This window comes from Nycticebus coucang, chromosome 9 (assembly GCF_027406575.1).
Source record: "Nycticebus coucang isolate mNycCou1 chromosome 9, mNycCou1.pri, whole genome shotgun sequence".
NCBI classification, from domain to species: Eukaryota; Metazoa; Chordata; class Mammalia; order Primates; family Lorisidae; genus Nycticebus; species Nycticebus coucang.
In genome coordinates, this window is record NC_069788.1 from 50,451,290 (window position 1) to 50,473,889 (window position 22,600).

A 22,600-nucleotide genomic window follows, 5' to 3' on the forward strand; every position below is an offset into this window, starting at 1 on the left:
TCCCAGCTACTTGGGAGGCTGAGGCAAGATGGAGGTTGTGGCAAGCTGTGACACCACAGCATTCTTCAGAGGGCGACATGGTCAGACTCTGTCTCAAAAATAAAGAAATAAATAAACATTTAAAATGTGTGGGGAAATATTGCATTACATAGGGTGCATAAGAACTCTGGAAAGAGAGAAGATAGCTTTGAGGCCAAGTGGAATACAACAACACAGACTGTGAAAATTATATCTGTTCCTTATACGGTGGTAAAGTTCTTCACTGAAAGATTACACGAACTGATCTTTAAGATTCTTTGTCGTAAAAAACAAATTTACTGCTTCGTATTCTGCTTCATTGTTCATGTGTTTGGGCTTCTGTGAAATAGTCTCCCCAGGGCTCCTTTTACATCTTTATTTCTCAGTGTGTAGATGAGGGGATTCAGCATTGGGGTCACAACTGTATAGAAGAGAGAGATGAATTTCCCATGAGTATGGGCATAAGAACTATTGGGCTGGATGTAGATAGCTGTGCTGGTCCCATAGAAGAGGGACACTACCATCAAGTGGGATCCACAAGTACCCAGAGCTTTGTGCCAAGCCTGGGACGACTTGATCCTTAAAACTGCCTTGGCTATATGTCCATAGGACAGCAATATCAGTGCTAAGGGCAAAAGGAGCAAGACCAATGAAGCAATGAAGAGCTCGACCTCATTGGCATGGATGTCCACGCATGCAAGCTTAATCATGGAGGGCACTTCACAGAAGAAATGATGGAGCCACCGGTGTCCACAACGAGGCAGCCAGAGGGTCATGGTGCCCTGGATGACGGAGTTTCCTAGTCCACTCAGCCATGCAACCCCTGCCAGGGCCTGGCACAGCTGTGGATTCATCACAGCTGTGTAAGAGAGAGGTTTGCAAACTGCAGCATAGCGATCAAAAGCCATTACAGCCAGGAGAACACACTCAGTGGAGCCCAGTGCCAAGGAGACATAGAGCTGGATGACACAACCCAGGAATGTGATGGCCTTGGCTGGTCCTTTGAGGTTCCACAGCAGCTGGGGGACAATACTGGTGGTAAAACAGATATCTACTAGGGATAGGTGAGTAAGAAAGAAGTACATGGGAGTTTTGAGTTTAGGGTCTATAGAGGAGATCAGAATAATTACTGTATTTCCCACAAGTGTAAGGAGATAAGATATCAAAACAACTGGAAAAAGTATCTTTTCCAGCCAGGGCTGGTCAGAGAAGCCTGCCAGGATGAAGTCTCCATTGACACTGATATTGATTGTGCCCATTACTCTGTTCAGGAAAGGAGAAAAATGTTACAAGAATTTAGAGAGGATAATGTGTTGACCACTGGTCACAATATCAAACTTTAATAAATAAATGGTTGTTATTGAAACATTGAATCTGAGAGAAATTAAAGTGACTCATGGAATAAATTTTGATGCAGGGTCCTTCAGAAGCCATAGCAGGTGGCATTAATGAAGGCTTGCTAATTGTGAAAGTAGCATTTTCCTAAGGGATAATTATTAGAGGTTAATATAAAATTTACTACAGAAAAAAAATTTAAAAGGTAGAAAGAAAGATAATGTCGAGAAATAAAATATATTCAATTAATTTTTACCGTATGACAAATTAAAAGAAAAAACTGACTCAGCTGCTCCAGCTCCAGGTTTCTGGGCCTCCGGGTCACTCTGTCTCTCCTCCAGCATGGCCCATGACAGCTCTGCTAGCCAAACCAGAGCAATAAATCATAGGCGCAGTTGTACCAAATTCACAGATGATCAATTGAAAATCTTCATCAATACCTTCAATCAAAAATCTTACCCAGATTACGCCACCAAAGAAAAACTTGCTTTAGAAACCAACACTGATGAGTCAAGAATGCAGATCTGGTTTCAGAATCGAAAAGCCAGGCACAAATTGGAGAAAAAAATGAAAACTTGAGGAGACTTTAGAATTGAGCCAAAGCCGAGGAAAGTTTGCCCTTCAGAAGACAAAGAGGAGAAACCAGTTCTGCACCTCCTACAGTCCCCACACAGTTATACACTCTCATCCAGGTGTTTACAAGACTCCTACCCTGAGATTGAGTGCAGGGAACAACTTGCTGAAGAAATTGTAGTTCCAGAGACAAGAGTCCAAATTTGGTTTCAAAATCAAAGGCTTAAATACCATTCCCAGAGAAGAAAAAGAGAACATGATAAGTCCTTAGAACAAGACGAGGATAAGATCTCTGAGGGAGATCAAGGTATAGAAGATACACAATGGGACCACGATCACCAGCAGTACTATTATTTCTCTGAAACCAAAACATGGTGGCTGCTTTTATTTATTTATTTCCTATAAACTGCAGAAGAGTGCAGATAGCACAGAGTATTTTATATCATCAAATTGGGTTCCAAATCTCTCCCACAGTCTTCCTGTGAATCTACCCTTCTCTGTAGACTGTAGGCTGAGCCTTCTGGAGGTGTAAAGGGCTTCAGGAGGCAGAGACAGACACCAGAGGCACCACACTACCCTACTGACCTGGACTGGATCCAGTGTTCAGACCTTGAGATGATAAAAATAAACTTAGTGATAAACAAAGAAAAAACAAAAGATGAAAAAACCTCAGTAATATAGAAGTCTAATATATGTAAATAATATAAGAAGTAGCATTTCCATTCTTCAATTGTAAATTTTGAGTTGGGCATTTTTAAAAAAGGATTTGCTGTACACTAATGACATTCAGTTTCTGGAGATTATAGAGATTATTTTTCCAATATAATGGCAAACATTTGGCTGGTGAAATAATAAGAACATTTATATCTAAATGTTTAATCATGTGGACATATATCGAAAATATTTTCTTTAGCCATTAGTTAACTCATTTAGTTTACCAGCTTATTGCTGACGTACATTTGCACAATGCACCTCAGAACCACCCTCTTTTCCTTCTTTAGTATGTGCTATTGGGAAAGGGAGTCAGCTTTCTGGCCTTGTGTATTGAATTAAGAGGCTGTTGAATCTGAATGGAGGGAGGGGGGATCGGAGTAAGGCAGTCTCTTTACTGGGATAAAAGAGGCTACCTCAATGTGCATTGAACCCACATAGAATGTTCAACTTCTATTATAGAGGACTAAAAACCCAAGATGTTTAATGGACTTTTGAAAATTCCAAGCAATTATAAATGCAGAAATTTAAAATATATTCACTGAGACAAAGCATATACTCAAAGATCCTCACTATACCTCATATCTAGGAAAAACAGGAAGGTACTGTCACATGTCAGCAAAAATCACACAGACTTTAAAATTCTTTCCTAGTAATAATTGCATGTCCTTGAAATTGTTTTATTACTTGCTGCAAAAATTAGTCATGAAAGTAAAATATAGTATGTAATTCTCAATGATTAGTGCCTTTTATTAATTTCATTGTGTAAAAATGACACTTAGGAGAATTTAGTGGAAATGAAATGAAGGCAAGAGAAGTAGCAAGTGAGGGATCTGGACACCTACTAGTAGAATCAAGTCACCAGTGATGATCGTTTAAAACAGGCAGAGGTGAGCACAATTATAAAACTACCCCCAAGGAACAAACTGCTATATATATATATATATATATATATATATATATATCTAAATATATCATATATTTAAATACATATATTTATATATTAAATATGTATGTGTTCACAAAACATATACAAAAGATATATACATTTTTAATTCTAATAAAGACACAGTCATGTGCATATATATCCATGCAAACAAACATAAATATACAATATATTCCCATTCGCTTAGCTAGACTAAAATGTACTCATTTTACTTCTATAAAAGAAAAAAATAAAGCCAGACACACTTCGCTCTTGTTCTAATCTCTTTAATACAGTGCACTTGTTACCACCTTTCCCACTCCAATCAAATAAGACTATTTCCTGTGTTTTTAACAACACACACGCACAATACCTGAAAAGAAATGTGATGAGAGATTAATTCATGAACTTTCTTCTGATTGATAAGAATGTGTTCCTATTAGTCTTCTAGAAGAACTGTATTTCACAATGATGCAAGATTCAACATCACAAGAATATTACCTCCTCTCACCCAGGTGAGCATCACTTTTAACCAGAATCTCAATTTACCATTAAAAGGTAAGAAGCATGGGTATGGTATGGATATAAAATCAAGGCATAAATAGAAGTGGAAAAGTTAAAAGCAAGGAAATTTTCATACTATTTACACTTATAGTCACATTTTAATAAGAAAAGGATATTTAAGCCATCGGGTTCAAATAGTTATTATTTCAAAATGTCAAATCAGTGTCTATGGCCCATGTATTGGTTATGGGGTCTGTTATTTGAGATTGGATATCTCTGAAGAGAGCAAATCAGGAGAGATTGGGAGAGGACACAAGACATTAAATGCAAAAAGGTCCCAGGGATACAGTACTCCCAATATGGCAATTAATATCAATCTCTACAGTATCCAAAGATAAACTGTCCCAGGAGATCATTCTGAGATACTTTTGCCTCTCTGATTTTTCAGTATTACTAAATATAGATAAAGTTCTAAAGATATTTAACTTTTGCCTTCAAAACTGCTCAAGGTTGAATTTTCCCATTTGTGCTGTCTGTGTTAAATTTCCATCAATAATCTAGTATTACATATATAAATACATAAAATAGATGTCCTGTTGGCTCATAACTTCATATTATGTTTATCCTAACTTAAAATTTCCTATCACTTTGTCTTTTCCTCACACTTACCATGAAAAATTGCAGGTCTGGAGCCTTTCAGCAAGGCCTTTTTCTTCACTTTTTATAGACACTTGAGAGGTGCTAGAAATAGATACACAAGTATGTTGAATCATTCCCTTAAAAGTCCTTAGTTTCTTTTAACTTCAAATGGGCTCTCCACCCTCCTGAGAAATCATTCTATGTGTGTCCTGTTATTTGTCTCTCCCATTCCCATTGCAAACACTCAGCAGATTCTTCAGTCCTTCTACCCAGTGTCTCATATGTCTCCAAAAGGTTATATTGCTTTGATTTCCAAGATAAAACAGAGGCCCCTGGTAGAAATTCCACTAGCTTTCTACTTCCCAACTATACATTTATCTACATGCATATCCATCCTTCATTCTTTTCTTCAGATGGTAATAAAAGAATTAAATTTGTTTTTGTTTAAGTCTAATCCATCTTTCAATATTTTAGACTCCAAGGAAAAACTGATGCACATTCATGTCCCTGTTAGGTGATAGTAATGACTGAGTGGATCAGGTATAAGAAAAATAATTACAATACTTCAATGATGAATGGCAACACATATTTATCTAAAGCAAGACCTTTTTAGTTCAGCATAACTTTGACAACAAAAGATGAATGGAAATTGCATGATAATCCCACTAATTCACATGAATTTGAAGAGACTATCAAGTAATTCAATTATAAAAAGAAAACATAAATATTGGTAATATTGAATTTATTCCAAAACCAATAAATAAATAAATTTAAATTACCAAAAAACAGAATAAAAAGAGAAAACTATATCATCATATCATTAGATTAAAAATCAAATATTTGATAAAGCTTAAGATTCACAAAAATAATAAAAATGATTTATGAAGCTAGGAATAGAATGAAAGACCGTAAGTTGTTAAACCAGATCTAATAAATCTTTCAGCAAGCACTATGCACATATTAAAAAATTTCTCTTCAAAACTGAGAAAAAGGCAAAAACACCCTCTATCACCACTTCAATTCAAACTACTAATTTCAGAGATTTTAGCCAGTATGATTGGATAAGAAACAAGCAAGATTGGAATAGAAGAAATAAAACTTCATTTTATATTATATATATGTATATATAATAAGATTACATTCATAGAAAACCCACAGGATCAAAATATAGATTGTAATTATGTTTAGAAAGATCAGCATGACAAATTCAATTCTACTTCCATATACCAGTGATGTTAAAAAAAATTACTTAATAAAGATATCATTTTAATAAAGATATCATTTCTAATAGCATCAATAAAGAGTAGGAATAAATATTGAGAAATATGTGTAGGAGATCTACACAAAAAATTTTAAAATATTATTTAGAGATATGTAATGTAAAATGACAAATAATCAGAAGACTACAATTACTCATACATTAGAAGATTTAAAATTATAATTATATTATAATAAAAAATAAAATTATAGAGTTATTAATTGTACTTTAGATTCTATATTCAGCTAACAATCAAAATCCCAGCAAGTTTATTTGTAGAAATTTATAAAATTATTCTAAAATGTGTAAAAACTATGAAGTACCAATAATATTTCTCATTTAAATTATTATTGTTTTCATATTTTCTAATTTATCTTGTGGTTTCTTTGATACATTTATTAATTTATAAACACATTTTCTTGTTCTAATTATCTATTAAATCTGATTCTATGTACAGAACATGTAAATTAAGTTTTATTGTTAATAATAAGTATGTCATATAACACTATATATTCTGATAAGGAACAATTTATCTTCAGAGATATACTTTAAACCACTTGAGTGGAAACCATAGGGTTAACTGTTATGATTGATGACACAAAGAACACAGGGGAAATAATAAAATTATGATAACAAAGAAATAAAGGAGGAAATTGTCCTGGCAGTGATCAATGATAGCTTTGCATTATGAAACATGGGATATGACCTTCACTTATATGCAAATTCAATACTACTCCCCGAAAAGAAGGCCTATCTGGATAAAAGACTTAAGTTTAAGACACAAAATAATAGAAATTCTAGAAGAAAGTGTGGAGAAAACACTTGACAAAAGTGGCCTGGGGAAAGATTTTATGAAAAAGACCACTTTGGCAGTTGCAGCAACACCAAAAGTAAATAAATGGGACATAATCAAGCTAAAAAGCTTCTGCACAGCTAAGGGTACCACAACTAAAGCAAACAAACAGTCCTTTTGGGGAGAAATGGGAGAAGATATTTGCATGCTACAAATCTGACAAAGCATTGTGACTAGAATCTACAGAGGACTCAATAAGTAAAAAGCAAACAACCCCATTTCTTTGTGGGTAAGAGACTTGAATAGAAACTTCTCTGCAGATAACAGATGAATGGCCAACAAACATGAAAAAATACTCATCTTCTCTAATCATCAAAGAAATGCACATCAAAACCACTTTGAGATATCACCCAATTGCAGTTAGATTGGCCCACATCACAAAGTCCTGAATCTATAGATGCTGGTGTAGATGCAGAGAGAAAGGAACACTTTTGCACTGCTGGTGGGATTGCAAACAAATACAATCTTTATGGAAAGAAGTATGGAGAATTTTTAAAGAACTGAAAGTGGGCCTTCTACCTGATCCTGCAATCCCTTACTAGATATCTACCCAGAAGAACAAAAATAATTTTACCACGAGGACATTTGCACCAGAATGTTTTTGCAGCTCAATTCACAATTGCCCATCTACCCATGAATGGATTAACAAACTATGGAGTACTATTCAGCCATAGGAAAAAAATGGACAATTTACCTCTTCTGTGTTTACCTGGATGGAGTTGAAACACATTGTTCTTAGTAAAGTATCTCAAGAATGGGGAAAAAAATCCAATGTACTCAATACTAATATGAAACCAATATCTAAACAACTATATTCCCACACAAAAGAAAAAACATAAATATAGTCTACCAAGTGGGAGGATAGAGAGGGGACAGAGAGAAGGGAGAGTTATTGGCTGAAGGAGGAGGTCGACTGGCAGGATTTCACCTAAAGTGCACAATGTGAGGGTGTTCAGCACACCCCCGGGTAAAGGGCTGAACTACAACTTGAACTTTACCTTAGAATTGAAAACAATGTAACCTAAACATCTGTACCTTCATATTAATTTATAATAAAAATTAAAAGATCTATCTATGTATATGTATATATGTAGCAGAGAAATTTTTTACTCTTTGGAAGTTATATGTTAATCAATCGGTGTCCGGGTTTTCACAGGGATTGTTTACTGACATAGTAGACATAAAGAATAAACCCTGTTCTTTGATAACGTTTGCCTGTGACCAAAAGGAAAAATGGAAGTAGATAAGTGGAACTAAAGAATAAAAATATGTATGTGTTTAAACATTCAAGATATTTGAGAATTTTTATATCATTAAAGATCACAGTACAATTTGAGACAGCAGATAAAGAAGAAAGAATGAAATTGAAAAACTTAGGTTCTTGTGGAGGTAAGAAAAAATGGTAGAACTCAGCTGGTGGGATACATGGAAAAAGTGAAAGGGAAGTAGACTGAAGTGAAACCTTCCTACCTCTTAGAGCTATATTTCCAATTTTAGTGAAAGAAATTACCTTTTTCCCATGATAGAATTAAAGTTCATTTTAGATTTTTTCCTCCCTATTGGCAAATCCCATGAATTCTGTGTTTTTAATAACCTTGAGTCACATCACCCTTTCTTTATCTCAATCACAATTCTTTAAATGAGTATTTTTTACACTTATATGTTACAGGACACATTCTTAGGAGTTCCTATATTCTCAAGCAAGAGAAATGCTAGTTAGGAGCATTGCCGTCCCATAACCATATCATTATAATTCTTGTGCTCGATTTTCTGCTAGATGTCTTTTTTGCTTTACCTTTCAATATTCTAATTATTTCACTATGATAACGGAAGAGCTTATTAAATGGAATTCTCTCTCCATTTTAGCTGAGATCTCAAAAAGCAAGGAGAAACAGTGGTTGGCAAGAACCTCCAAATTCTAAACGAAGATGCTCACAAATTTAGGCAGGACTTTCAAAGGAAGTGGGCTCACAACTGGTTTAGTGACTACGTCAGGAAGTCTCAGATATGCTAATAACAAAACATGTTTTTAATAAAACCCGTGGCTTAATACAACAAATATTATTTTTCACTTATATATCTGTATATTAAGTTCAGCTAAGAACCCTGCCACATTTCTGCCTTCTCTGGATCACAGCCCGAAAAATTGCCAGTGTCCTAGTAGCAATAGCAGATGAGAGAATTTTGTAGAATGTTGTACTGGCAATGAAGTGTTCTGGCCTGGAATTAATTAACCTATTTATGAAAAAGATTAAATAGAAAAGAAAATAATCTTGCATGGATAATTTTTTTCCTAAAATAAAATGACTGGTTATTTTGAAAAGGAGAAATTTAGGAAAAAACACAAAGTCCAAGAATGTCATAGGTGTCTGTGTATGTTCTTCTTTTTTTTTTTATTAAATCATAGCTGTGTACATTAATGTGATCATGGGGTACCATACACTAGTTTCATAGTAAATGTTGAATGTAAATGTCTTAGCACAATAACTAAGAAAATGCCAGGAAGGCTATGTTAACCAGTGTGATGAAAATGTGTCAAACGGTCTGTGTATGTTCTAATGAGGTTCATTAGATCATAACTAGCTGGCCAGAGCTAGTCACGGGTTCCACTCAACTTTGAAGGATTTTGCTGTGCGTTGAGATGCCTGCAGCTCTATTATGTGCCAAAGTAGCTGAAAATCTATGGAAAACTTCATGAATACTAACTAGGGTGCCTTTACCTGGTTATTCCTATTCAGGCTGGGAAAATAAGAGATGATTTGAAAGATGAAGGATGGATTTATTTGGTAAGGATCATGTTGTGCATTCATAATCCCACTGAATACCTTAAACCTCAAGTCAGCAGTGGGATGACTTAGAGGATTTGGTAGGTATTAATGTCTGTTTTATGAAGAGAGTGAATGGATCTTATGATACTAATAATTGCCTACAAATACATATTACTGAAAGACTGAGTGAAGCAGTGTTTATTAAACCTTGCTGCTTACCTTCTCCTTTCTCCATCTGCAGTTTTTACTCTGGCAGGTTCAGAAATCACCTTTATCAAAGTAAAGCCATAAAGGAACACACTCAAGGTGGAGAACTAGAGGCATTTCCAACACTTATATCCCCCTGGAGGATTTCAGACTGGAATAGGCTCAAATGGGGTGAGGGGTGGGGGCACAGAATCTTTAATTGCAAGTTCACTTTTAATTATGAATATGAAAACATTTTATTACTAAAAGTGGATTTTTTGCCATTTAAAAATGACCAGAAAAGTCATGGTATAGTCTAAAGATGTAATCTAGGAACGTGAAAAGATCATTACCGTGATATGGGCAGCATAAATGAAAGAATAATTTTTTTCTGTTTTAATAATGCCTGATAGGTAGTCTTAATACTAATATATTAATAGGTAAATGTGTATTGAGCTTCATCAGGCACTCTGCAAAGCATGTTACATGTATGATCTCATTTACTCCTAAGTACCCTTTGTATGAAATTGGCACTATTATTCCACTCACTATAAACTTGGGAAGTTTATTGTATCTTCTATAAGTTAAATAGGTTGCACCAGGGTTTAGAAGCTAGTCTGGTGTGACTCTAGCATTCAAGATCTTATACAAGATACTGTCCTAGAGCTCATAGGATTGTCTAACCTCTTTAGCATTATATTCAAGTCCCTCTGTGATTTGATACATTTTATTCTTCCAAACATATAACCTATCTTTTTAATTAAATTTTCTCTCTCCTAACTATAATTGAGTACTGAAATTCTTCACAGGATCCCATTTTCTCATGTCTATGTTAAGGTCTTTTTTATAATATGACAATACAGAGGAGAAAGAGGTGATGACTGGGTGATGAGGGCATATTTATGAAGTAGATGAGATTTAAGTTTGACTTTGAGAAGTATAAGTGACATAAAATGATGACTAGAAAGAAAATATTCAGAAATTGCTGGTTTTTAAATATAAATTAAACAGGAAATAATGTGGGAGTGCTAACATGGTGGGGAAATAGATTTCATGCTATTTTAAAATTTATTTTGTAACCACTTAAGAGTCATTTAATATTGGAATAGCATGCTAATAATATGGAAGATAATTCTTGTAGAATATTCAAAATCATCATGGAGAAAAAATTAGGCATGACAAAAACAATATGAAAATTTTGAAAATTTGGTCCAGGTATGAGTACTTTAGGTGCCTCAAACTGGAAGGTGACTTCTGTTAGGCTAGGTGTGAAAGTCTGTGGTAAGCCAGAGAGCATGTCACACAGCTGATGACATTCACAGTCATTACATTGAACTTGCCTCTATAGACCAAGCGCACCCATAAAACCATTTAGCTCAAGACCCTTGTTTGTAATCTTTGTTCTGAGCAAGATAGAAAATCTGTATTAGGGCAGTGGCACCATTAATGAGATGAGGGAATAAGTTAAAACTACCTTAGAGGATGGGACTGACTGAGAAGACTTTCCTTGCATGTGAGGGTAAGGTGGAACTAAATGTAATGTAGGACCTACATTTAGAGTTTATACTGATTGACAGAAGCTACCACAAAGACAGGAGATACTTGGGTACATTTTTTGCTTTTTTTTTTCTTACATTTCAGAATATAATGAGGATACGAACGTTTTGGTTACATAAATTGCTTGTATAAAGTTTGAGTCAAAGTTTTAAGTATGCCCATCTCCCAGATAGTGTGCATAGTACCTGTCACGTGTGAATTTACCTGTCGTTTCCTCCCCCCTCCCACCTGCTTGATTTCCTGTAAGTACCACTATAGTATATTTAAGCCAGTTAGAATAATTCTAGAAAGTGATTAAAGAAATGAAGGAGAGCGGGCGGCGCCTGAGGCTCAGCGAGTAGGGCGCCAGCCCCATATACCGAGGGTGGCGGGTTCAAACCCAGCCCCCGTCAAACTGCAACAAAAAAATAGCCGGGCGTTGTGGCGGGCGTCTGTAGTCCCAGCTGCTCGGGAGGCTGAGGCAGGAGAATCGCGTCAGCCCAAGAGCTGGAGGTTGCTGTGAGTTGTGTGACACCACAGCACTTTACCGAGGGCAGTAAAGTGAGACTCTGCCTCTTCAAAAAAAAAAAAAAAGAAAAGAAAAGAAATGAAGGAGATCATTAAATTGATAAGGTCTATTATGTTATTAGGTTTGGAACTACATAAATGGTGTAGGTGGATAACAATTATTGTGTGGTTTCTCTTAATATGTAACAAACTTTGGGCTAACCAACTTGAATTAACATATTTTCTGGTCACAATAGCCTAGTAATTGAGGAACTATTGTTACCACTCTTGTACAGCTGAGGAACCTGCAACTTGACATAGCACAAAGTACTTACATACTGCCCTACTTAATTGGGCTTGGAACTCAAGCCCAGTTCTTTAGAACGTGGATTCCATGAAGGGGTCCAGTGGCTCATGCCTGTAATCCTAGCGCTCTTGGAGGCCAAGGCTGATGGATTGCTTGAGCTCAGGAGTTCCAGACCAGCCTGAGCAAGAGAAAGCCCTTCATCTCTACCGAAAAAAAAGAAAAAAACTAGCTGGCTGTAGTGGTGCATGCCTGTAGTCCCAGCTACTCAGGAGCTGAGGCAAGAGGATTGCTCAAGTCCAAGAGTTTGAGGTTGCTGTGAGCTATATAATGCCACAGCACTCTACTCAGAGCAACACAGTGAGACTCTGTCTCAAAAAAAAAAAAAAAGAACACAGATTCCAAATTCAAAATGGGCAAATTGAGAAGTGCAAATTGGTGCTGATACAAAGGTGTGAGGGCAGATTTGGATTGGTCTGTTTACTATTTTCAGTACAGTAATATAATGAAATATCAAGTACAATAGAAAATAGAAAACAAATGAAAACAAAAACAATACAAGTACATGTTGAGAATGATAGAAGAAAAATATGGAGACGTTGGATATTTTTTAAACACCATCTATTTTTGAAAAGTATTTTAATAATTTTTATGATATATATTCAGGACTTATGAGTTCCATAACCGATTTTTCAGCATGTTGTATGCATTAATTTATTTAATCCTCAACCTATGAAGTGATTGAGCTGAAAATCATACTGGTTAGGTCAAGAGCTGAGAGTTACACACAGCTAATGAGCAGAAGAACAAAATTTCAAACCATGTATGGCAGACTGACTCCAGAGCCCACATGTCCAATAACTACAAAGTGATTGTTAGCTGAGGAAAGCAATAGTGTTAGATAGGATAGAATCAATGTTTCAAGAAGGCCCCAAATCCACCTGACACTAGATTATGTCACAGGTTAGTATTTCATTAAATTAGTTGACAATTATTTATAGTCATTTAACAATTACTTTGATGATTTTTATTTAAAACTCAGTATTTTTTCTTAATAGCATTTTAACTAGATCCACAAATCTATTTCCTTGCTACAAAAAATCCCCACATTTTCAACTTTTTTTTAGTAATTATTTATTTATTTATTTTATTGTTAAATCATAGCTGTGTACATTTGTGCAATCAAGGGGTACAATGTGCTGGTTTCATATGCAATCTGAAATATTCTCATCAAACTGTTCAACGTAGCCTTCATGGCATTTTCTTAGTTATTGTACGTAGACATTTGTATTCTGCATTTAGTAGGTTTCGCCTGTACCCATTGTAAGATGCACCGTAGGTGTGGCCTCACCCATTACCCTCCCTCCACCCTGACATCCCCCTCTCTTCCCCTCCCTTGGCCCTTTCCCTATATTCTTGTGCTATAGTTGGGTTATAGCCTTCATATGAAAGCTATAAATTAGTTTCATAGTAGGTCTGAGTACATTGGATACTATTTCTTCCATTCTTGAGATACTTTGCTGAGAAGAATATGTTCCAGCTCCATCCATGTAAGCATGAAAGAGGTAAAGTCTCCATCTTTCTTTAAGGCTGAATAATATTCCATGGTATACATGTACCACAATTTGCTAGTCCATTCATGGGTTGATGGGCACTGGAGCTTCTTCCATGACTTAGCAATTATGAATTGGGCTGCAATAAACATTCTGGTACAGATGTCTTTGTTATATTGTGATTTTTGGTCTTCTGGGTATATACCTAGTAAAGGAATTATAGGATAGAATGGCAGGTCTATTTTTAGATCTCCAAGTATGCTCCAAATACACTTCCAAGAGGAACATATTAGTGTGCATTCCCACCAGCAGTGTACAAGTGTGCCCTTTTCTCCGCATCCACCCAACATTACTGGTTTTGGGATTTTGTTATGTAGGCTACTCTTACTGGGGTTAGGTGATATCTCAAAGTAGTTTTGATTTGTGTTTCTCTGATGATTAAGGATGATGAGCTTTTTTCATGTGTTTGTAGATTGTGCACCTGTCTTCTTTAGAGAAGTTTCTTTTCAAGTTCTTTGCCCACCCTGAGATGGGATCACTTGTTCTTTTCTTGCTAATACATTTGAGTTCTCTGTGGATTCTGGTTATTAAACCTTTATCGGAGATATAACCTGCAAATATTTTCTCCCATTCTGAGGGCTGTCTGCTTGCTTTACTTACTGTGTTCTTGGCTGTGCAGAAGCTTTTTAGTTTGATCAGGTCCCAGTAATGTATTTCTGATACTGCTTCAATTGCCTGGGGAGTCCTTCTCTTAAAATATTCACCCAGGCTGATTCCTTCAAGAGTTTTCCCTGCACTTTCTTCAAGTATTTTTATAGTTTCATGTCTTAAGTTTAAATCCTTTATCCAGTGAGAGTCTATCTTAGTTAATGGTGAAATGTGTGGGTCCAGTTTCAGTCTTTTACAGATCGCCAGCCAGTTCACCCAGCACCATTTGTTAAATAGGGAGTCTTTTCCCTACTGAATGTTTTTTAATTTGCTTGTCAAAGATCAAATAATGCTAAGTAGCTGGATTCATCTCTTGGTTCTCTATTCTGTTCCAGACATCTAACTGTCTGTTTTTGTGCCAGTACCATGCTGTTTTGATCACTATCAATTTATAGTATAGTCTCAGGTCTGGTAGCATGATTCCTCCTGCTGTCTTTTTATTGCTGAGTAATGTTCTGGCTATTTGAGGTTTTTGCTGATTCCATATAAAATGAAATATTATTTTTTCAAGATCTATAAAATATGACAATGGAGCTTTGATAGGAATTGCATTAAAATTATATATTGTTTTGGGTAGTATAGACATTTTAACAATGTTGATTCTTCCCAGCCATGAGCATGGTATGTTTTTCCATTTGTTAACATCTTCAGCTATTTCTTTTCTTAAAGTTTCATAGTTCTCTTTATAGAGATCTTTCATATCCTTTGTTAGATAAACTCCCAAAGATTTCATCTTCTTTGGCACTACTGTGAAGGGAATAGAGTCCTTGACTGTTTTTTTGGCTTGGTTATTGTTGATATATGTAAAGGCTACATATTTATGGGTGTTGATTTTGTAACCTGAGACATTGCTGTATTCCTTGATCACTTCTAAAAGTTTTGTAGTAGAATCCCTAGTGTTTTCCAGATATGCGATCATGTCAGCTGCGAAGAGTGAAAGTTTGATCTCTTCTGACCCTATGTGGATACCCTTGATCACCTTTTCTTCCCTAATTGCAATGGCTAAAACATCCATTACAATGTTAAAGAGCAATGCAGACAATGGGCAACCTTGCCTGGTTCCTGATATAAATGGAAATGATTTCAATTTAACTCCATTCAATACGATATTGGCTGTGGGTTTGCTATAGATGGCCTCTATTAGTTTAAGAAATGTTCCTTGTATACCAATTTTCTTAAGTGTTCTGATCATGAAGCGATGCTGGATGTTATCAAAAGCTTTTTATGCATCAATTGAGAGAATCATATGGTCTTTATTTTTTAGTCTGTTCATGTGCTGAATTACATTTATAATTTACGTATATTGAACCAGCCTTGAGAGCCTGGGATAAATCCCACTTGGTCATGGTGTATAATTTTTTTGATGTGTTGTTGGATTCTGTTTGTTAGGATCTTATTGAATATTTTTGCATCAATATTCATTAGTGATATAGGTCTATAATTTTTTTTACTTGTTGGATCTTTCCCTGGTTTAGGGATCAAGGTGATGTTTGCTTCATAGAATGTGTTGGGTAGTATTCCTTCTTTTTCTCTATTTTGGAAGAGGTTTAGTAATATAGGTACTAGTTCTTCTTTAAAGGTTTGGTGGAATTCTGACATAAAGCCATCTGGTTCTGGGTTTTCTTTTTAGGGAGATTTTGTATAGTTGATGCTATTTCAGAACTTGATATAGGCCAGTTCAACATTTCCACTTTGTTCTGGCTAAGTCTTGGTAGGTGGCGTACTTCCAGGTATTGGTCGATTTCTTTCAGATTTTCATATTTCTGAGAGTAAAGTTTCTTGTAATATTTGTTAAGGATTTTTTGAATTTCTGAGGTGTCTCTTGTTATTGCATCTTTACCAGGTCTGATTGATTAGAGATTTTACTCTTTTTTTCCTGGTTAGGTTGGCCAAAGGTTTATCTATTTTATAGATGTTTCCAAAATACCAACTTTGGGATTTATTGATCTGTTCTATAATTCTTTTGTTTTCAATTGCATTAATTCTGCTCTGATTTTGGTTATTTATTTTCTTCTGCTGGGTTTGGGGTTGGAATGTTCTTCCTTCTCCAGTTTCTTGAGATGTCCCATTAAGTTATTAACTTCCTCTCTTTCTGCTTTCTTGAGGAAGGCTTGCAGTGCTATAAATTTCCCTCTTAGGACTGCCTTTGCAGTATCCCAGAGGTTTTGACAATTCGTGTCTTCATTGTTGTTTTGTTCCAAAAATTTGGTGATTTCCTTCTTAATCTCATCTATAACCCATCTATCCTTCAGCATAACGTTATTTAGCTTCCATGTTCTTGTATGGGTATGCCGATTTCCTGTTGTTATTGAGTTCAACTTTTATTCCATGATGGTCTGAGAAGATGCAAGGAATGATTTCTATTTTTCTAAATTTGCTGAGGTTAGATTTGTTGCCTAGGATGAGGTCGATTTTGGAGTATGTTCCATGGGCTTATGAGAAGAATGTGTATTCAGTTTTATTGGAATGAAATATTCTGTATTGGAATGAAATATTCTGTAGATGTCTGTTAAGTCAGATGTTGAATGGTTAAGTTTAAATCTAAGATTTCTTTGCTTAGCTTCTTTTTGGAGGATTTATCCAGCACTGCTAATGAGGTGTTAAAATTTCCAACTGCTATGGAACTGGAGGAAATCAAGTTGCTCATGTTTGTTAGAGTTTCTGTTATACATTTAGGTGCATTCTGGTTGGATGCATAAATATTAATAATTGAAATCTCATCATATTGAGTATTACCCTTAACAAATATGAAGTGTCCATCTTTATCCTTCCTTATTTTGTTTGGTTTAAAGCCTATTGCATCTGTGAATAGGATTGCAATGCCTGCTTTTTTCTGGTTTCCATTTGCCTAGAGTATAGATGACCATCCCTTCACCTTGAGTCTATATTTGTCTTTTAATGTAAGATGCGATTCTTGCATGCAGCAGATATCTGGCTTGAGTTTTTGTATCCAGTCAGCCAACCTGTGCCTCTTTAGAGGACAATTTAAGCCATTCACATTAATTGAGAATATTGATAAGCCTTTCAAGAGTCTGGTGGACATTTTTAATCCTTTAGCGACTGTGGAAGTTGGAATGTGATCAAAATTTTCTGGGTGGGTTTACTTTTGTGGTGGAGGATTATGCTGGTCTTTATGGAGGATAGGTCTGAGAATATCCTGGAGAGCTGGTTTAGTTCTGGCAAATTTCTTCAACATGTGAATGTCATTAAAGTTATTTAATTTCTCTGTCATAAATGAAACTCAGTTTAGCTGGGTACAGGATCCTGGGTTGAAAGTTATTTTGTTTTAGGAGATTAAAAGTCGATGACCATCCTCTTCTAGCTTGAAAGGTTTCAGCAGAGAGATGTGCAGTTATTCTAATAATCTTCCCCTTGTAGGTGATGGTTTTCTTTCATCTGGCTGCTTTCAGAATTTTCTCCTTCATATTAACTTTAGTGAAATTGATTATGATGTGTCCTTGAAATGTTTTATTTGGGTTGAGTTGTGCTGGAGTTCAGCTATCTGAATTTCAGATATCTCTTAGCATGTCTGGAAAGTTCTCTTTCATTATCTCATGGAGAAGAGACTCTGTGCCTTATGAAGCCAGTTCATATAAGAATCCCTATAAGATGAATATTGATTTTCTTCAAATTATCCCAGAGCTCTCTGAGAGAGTGATCTGTCTTTGCCCTCCATTTCTCTTCCTCTCTGAGAGTTTGGGAGTGTTTGAAAGTTTTGTCTTCGATGTCAGAAATTCTTTCTTCTGCTTGCTCCATTCTGTTACTGAGGGATTCTACTGTGTTTCTCAGATCTTTGAGGGATGCAACTTCTTGTCTCAATGTGTCAAAATCTTTGGTAATTGGTGTTTGAATTCGTTGAATTCTTGAGATATCTTCTGGGTTACTGCTTGGAATTCTAATTCGATCTCATTTGCTATCCAGATTCTGAAATCGATTTCTGACATCTCAGCTATTTGTTTGTGCATGGGATCTTGTGCTGTGTCTGCCCCATTGATCCTTGGGGGAGTTGATCTAGTCTGATTATTCATATTGCCAGAGTTTTTCCTTTGATTTTATCTCATGATTGTTTTTCACCATTGCCTCTGGCTGTCCTCAGAGTTGGGGTGATTTCTCTCTGAGATTAAACCCCAGGGGTGATCACTCCATTGCTGCTGGATCTTTGTAGGTAGTGATCCTGTGTAGCTCTTCTGGGGCTGCCCCAGCCAGGGAGTTCTGGTTGTGGGAGTAGCTTGGAGTGTGACACCCCTGGATCCAGCAACAGGGCAGGGGGTGGTGCACACAGTTCTGGGAGTGCCTGGTGCCCAGTGACTTTGGCACAGAGGGCCCAAGGCTCCAGCAGTCTCTGGCCAGGAGAAGGGCTCCGCGCAGAGGCAAGGTGGGCTCCGGAGGGTATGTGGCTACAAGTGGGTGGTGTGGAGGCAGGGAGGGTAGAGGAGGGAGGACGCGGGGTTTCACGGCTCTCGTACTTCTCAGTTAGGGTGTGGGGAGGCCCTGTGGGTGGTGTAGTGGGTCCAGGCAGGCAGCAGCTCTACCAGAGGTCCAGGATGGTCCCGGTGCAGCTCTTACCGCGTCCGGGAGGGTGCCGATCGCAGGTTGTGGCGCAGCTCTTCCGGAGGTCTGGGATGGTCCCAATGCAGCTCTTACCAGGGTCCAGGAGGGTGCTTATCATGGGTCCCAGCGCAGCTCTTCCAGATTTCCGGGAGGGTGCTGATCGTGGGTCCCAGTGCAGCTCTTCCAGAGGTCCAGGAGGGTGCCGATCACGGGTCCTGGCACCCATTTTCAACTTTTGCTTTATTTACCTGTTTGAAAGAACTAGAATACTGTGTACAAAATGGTTTAAATAATATCACACTAACCCTCTTTTACAAAGGAAATGCTACAATACTTTCCTTACACTAAAATGTAGTTTTAAATTTCCCATTTAAAAATTAATCATTGTTCTATTTCCCTAATCAAATATGTAAGTACAATGTCTTCAGTAGATCACAAAATCTCTCAGTCTTAGTACATGTTTCAAATCTTCACAAATATTTAAAAAGAGAGTAAAAATATCTGAAAGCTACAGACACACAAACACAATGAATTTCCTTAGCTATACAAATTGAATCTTTTTTCCAGATCACATTAGACATGTTATATGTAAATATAGCCAAGAGAGGCAAATGATACATACAATGTATATATACTTGATGGTCATTTAATGTTAGGTCTTTTAACTAACTTTCCAGTACAGAAAGTCACTGTGCTTGGTTTTTCTATTGGGAATCTGGTTCTCTCCTCAGAAGTCTCTTCAGGGCTCCTTTCACATCCTTGTTCCTCAGAGTATATATGAGAGGGTTGAGGGTGGGAGTCACAACAGTATAAAAGAGTGTGAGGAATTTGCCCTGGCTGTGGCCATACGATCTCTTTGGTTGAATATATATGGCTGAACTGGGCCCAAAGAAGAGAGAGACTACTAATAGATGGGAACCACAGGTCCCAAGGGCCTTGCGCCAAGCTTTGACTGACTTAATTTTTATCACTGCGTTCACAATGAATCCATAGGAAATCAATATCAAAGCCATAGGTAAAAGGAGGAGAACTAAAGTGGCCACAAAAAGCTGGACTTCATTTGCATGGATGTCAATACATGCCAGCTTGATCATGGCAGGCACCTCACACAGGAAGTGGTAGAGATGGCGATGTCCACATCGAGGGAGCTGAAGGGTGATGGTGCCTTGGATGAGCGTGTTTCCTACTCCACTTAGCCAGGCTATTCCTGCTAAAGCCTTGCAAAATGATGGGGACATGACAGTAGTGTAATTGAGAGGTCTGCAGACAGCTACATAGCGGTCAAATGCCATGATGGTAAGGAGAACACATTCGGTGGAACCCAAGGAGAGGGACACATAGAGTTGTATGATACATCCAGTGGTTGTAATGGTCTTGGCTGGTCCCTTCAGGTTCCACAATAGCTGTGGGACAATGCTGGTAGTGAAGCAAAGGTCAAGAAAGGAGAGATTTGTGAGAAAGAAATACATAGGTGTGTGGAGTTTACAGTCCAGGCAGGAGACCACAATGATGGTTGTGTTGCCTATGAGGGTCAGAAGATAGGATATCAAGACTACCACAAAAAGGATGACCTCTACCTGAGGCTGATCTGAGAATCCAAGTAAAATAAAATCTCCCTCAAATGTTTCGTTGTTTTGTTCCATCAGTCTTCTAAGATAAAGAGAAAAGTGAGTTCATGGAATTCAATCCACGAAAATGTCACTACTTACATACAATATTTGAAGTAAATGCTTAGATGAGGTTTTTTTTTAAGTCAAGTTACTCCAGAAAAGAAAAAAGGAATTATTAAAAAGGCTTTCCTGAAAATAAAGGCATTCTTTTGTGTTACCAGTTTTTGTCTCAATAAACATTGGATCAATCCTCCCTTTTGTTCATGTGACAAGCTCTTTTCTCCATTTGTTGACAATTATTATTAAAGATAATCTACTTAAAGAAGAAAATAAAAGCTTCCAGTTTGGGTGGCTGTGCAATTCTGTTAGTAGAAATGGGAGAAAAAGAATACGTGAATGCTGACTCTAATTTAAATATCCAGCATTAAATTGACAACTGGTGATATTTATTCTAACATTTACTCATTTACATTGTAATGTAAAAATAACAGGTAACAGTGAGGTGATAGGACATGAAAATAAATTTAATATATTTTATATCTTTTTCATCTCATAGGCAAGGTGGGTTATGATAATGTTTTTTTACAATTAATTATTTGATCAGAGTGATTGCAGGGTCAGATAGATACAGATGACTTTCAACATGAAGGAAAACTAAATAATTTCATAATCTCTTTAACAACACACATAATTATTTACAAGGTATTATAATGTATTTACAACCTCTTATTGTTGAAAAAATAGACATTTGTAAGATACACATGAAAAGATTACAAATACAGAAGTGCACACACTTGAGTGATAACCACAAAATGTTTTTAATTAAAAAAGTAAAAACTCACCTACACACAATCATTTAAAGACAAGATATTGTCATTTGATAAAATTATGAAAAGGCAAAATATGTCTTTGTCAGCTCATTTTGCATTATTCTGCATAATAAAAATAGTCTGGATTACACATTCCACAACACCTCTTCACTTACTTTTTGTAAATGATACTATCATTTATACTCCCAAGTTTTCTGAACTTAAGCAGCATCTTACTGAATCTTTTAGGAATACTAAAGACTAACTATCATTGTGGTCAGATAATTTCATATTTCAGAAAGTAAAATTTGGTCTTAAATGGGGTGAATAAGGTTTCCATTTTAAATTCAGAAGCTAAAGATTTAAATTTGTAAAGCTAATAAAGAATTTTACATAGGAAAATTGAAAATCATGCTATATAGATTCTCACATTGTCTCTAGTGCTGCTTAAGGTAAAATGCTAATTTATCTCTGACTAATGTGTTAGTCATATTCACATCAATGCTAGCATGAGAAGTTATTCTCCTCATCTCTAGAAAGTGACACAAATTGTATACTTAAAAAATATTAGAACCTATCTTAAATTTTAATTCTTTCAGATTCTAATAACTTCCTAAATATAAATTTATGTTTCCCAATCTTCATAAATGAAAATCTAGAAATTTTTAAATTTTATATGAAAATTCATAATTGTAGTTTAATTGGATGGCAAATTTTGAAGCAACTTTAGATAAAAGTTTTTAATTTTCAAATTTTTAATTTTCAAATTTAACCAAAGAGAATACATTAATGTATGTGCTTATTTATAACTGTACTATTTCTATATCAGAATTATAAATGAAATGAAAATAATGAAATTATCCCTCTCGTATATTTCTATACCATATTCAAATACATTTTTAAAACATTTGGATTATAAGGATCCTTCTAGGAGGGTCTTCCACTCCTGTCCATTGCTTTACCAACTCTCTATCCTGATTATGTTAAGAGTAACTCTACTCTCTCCGGTCTGCTGAGAACCAGTTTATAAATTGGAGATAAAATGTGTAGTCATTTACCTTCACAATTCAATTCTTTGAATGTCCCAAAGGTCAGCATACATATATATACATAGGGAAAATGGGATATTGTAGCTCAGTGGTTCTCAACCTGTAGGTTGTAACCCCTTTTAACAATGAAAATACATTTCAGTATTAGGAAGGTTGAGAACCATTGTTGTGTAGTCATTTGCCTTCACAATTCAATTCTTTGA

At 36.0% G+C, this 22,600-nt stretch overlaps 2 protein-coding genes across 2 annotated transcripts; both read right to left on the minus strand.

Annotated features, from left to right (window-relative positions):
• Nucleotides 1-341: 341 nt before the first annotated feature.
• LOC128594703 (olfactory receptor 2G3-like) lies at nucleotides 342-1,697 on the minus strand. Its single transcript, XM_053603610.1, has 2 exons — nucleotides 1,639-1,697; nucleotides 342-1,281 (listed from the first exon to the last, which is right to left on the minus strand). The coding sequence occupies exons 1-2, from the start codon at nucleotides 1,695-1,697 to the stop codon at nucleotides 342-344; spliced, it is 999 nt and encodes a 332-aa protein (XP_053459585.1).
• A 17,936-nt stretch (nucleotides 1,698-19,633) lies between these two features.
• LOC128594704 (olfactory receptor 2G3-like) lies at nucleotides 19,634-20,572 on the minus strand. Its single transcript, XM_053603611.1, has one exon. It carries the CDS (start codon nucleotides 20,570-20,572, stop codon nucleotides 19,634-19,636), a length of 939 nt encoding a protein of 312 aa, XP_053459586.1.
• Between the last annotated feature and the right edge of the window lie 2,028 nt (nucleotides 20,573-22,600).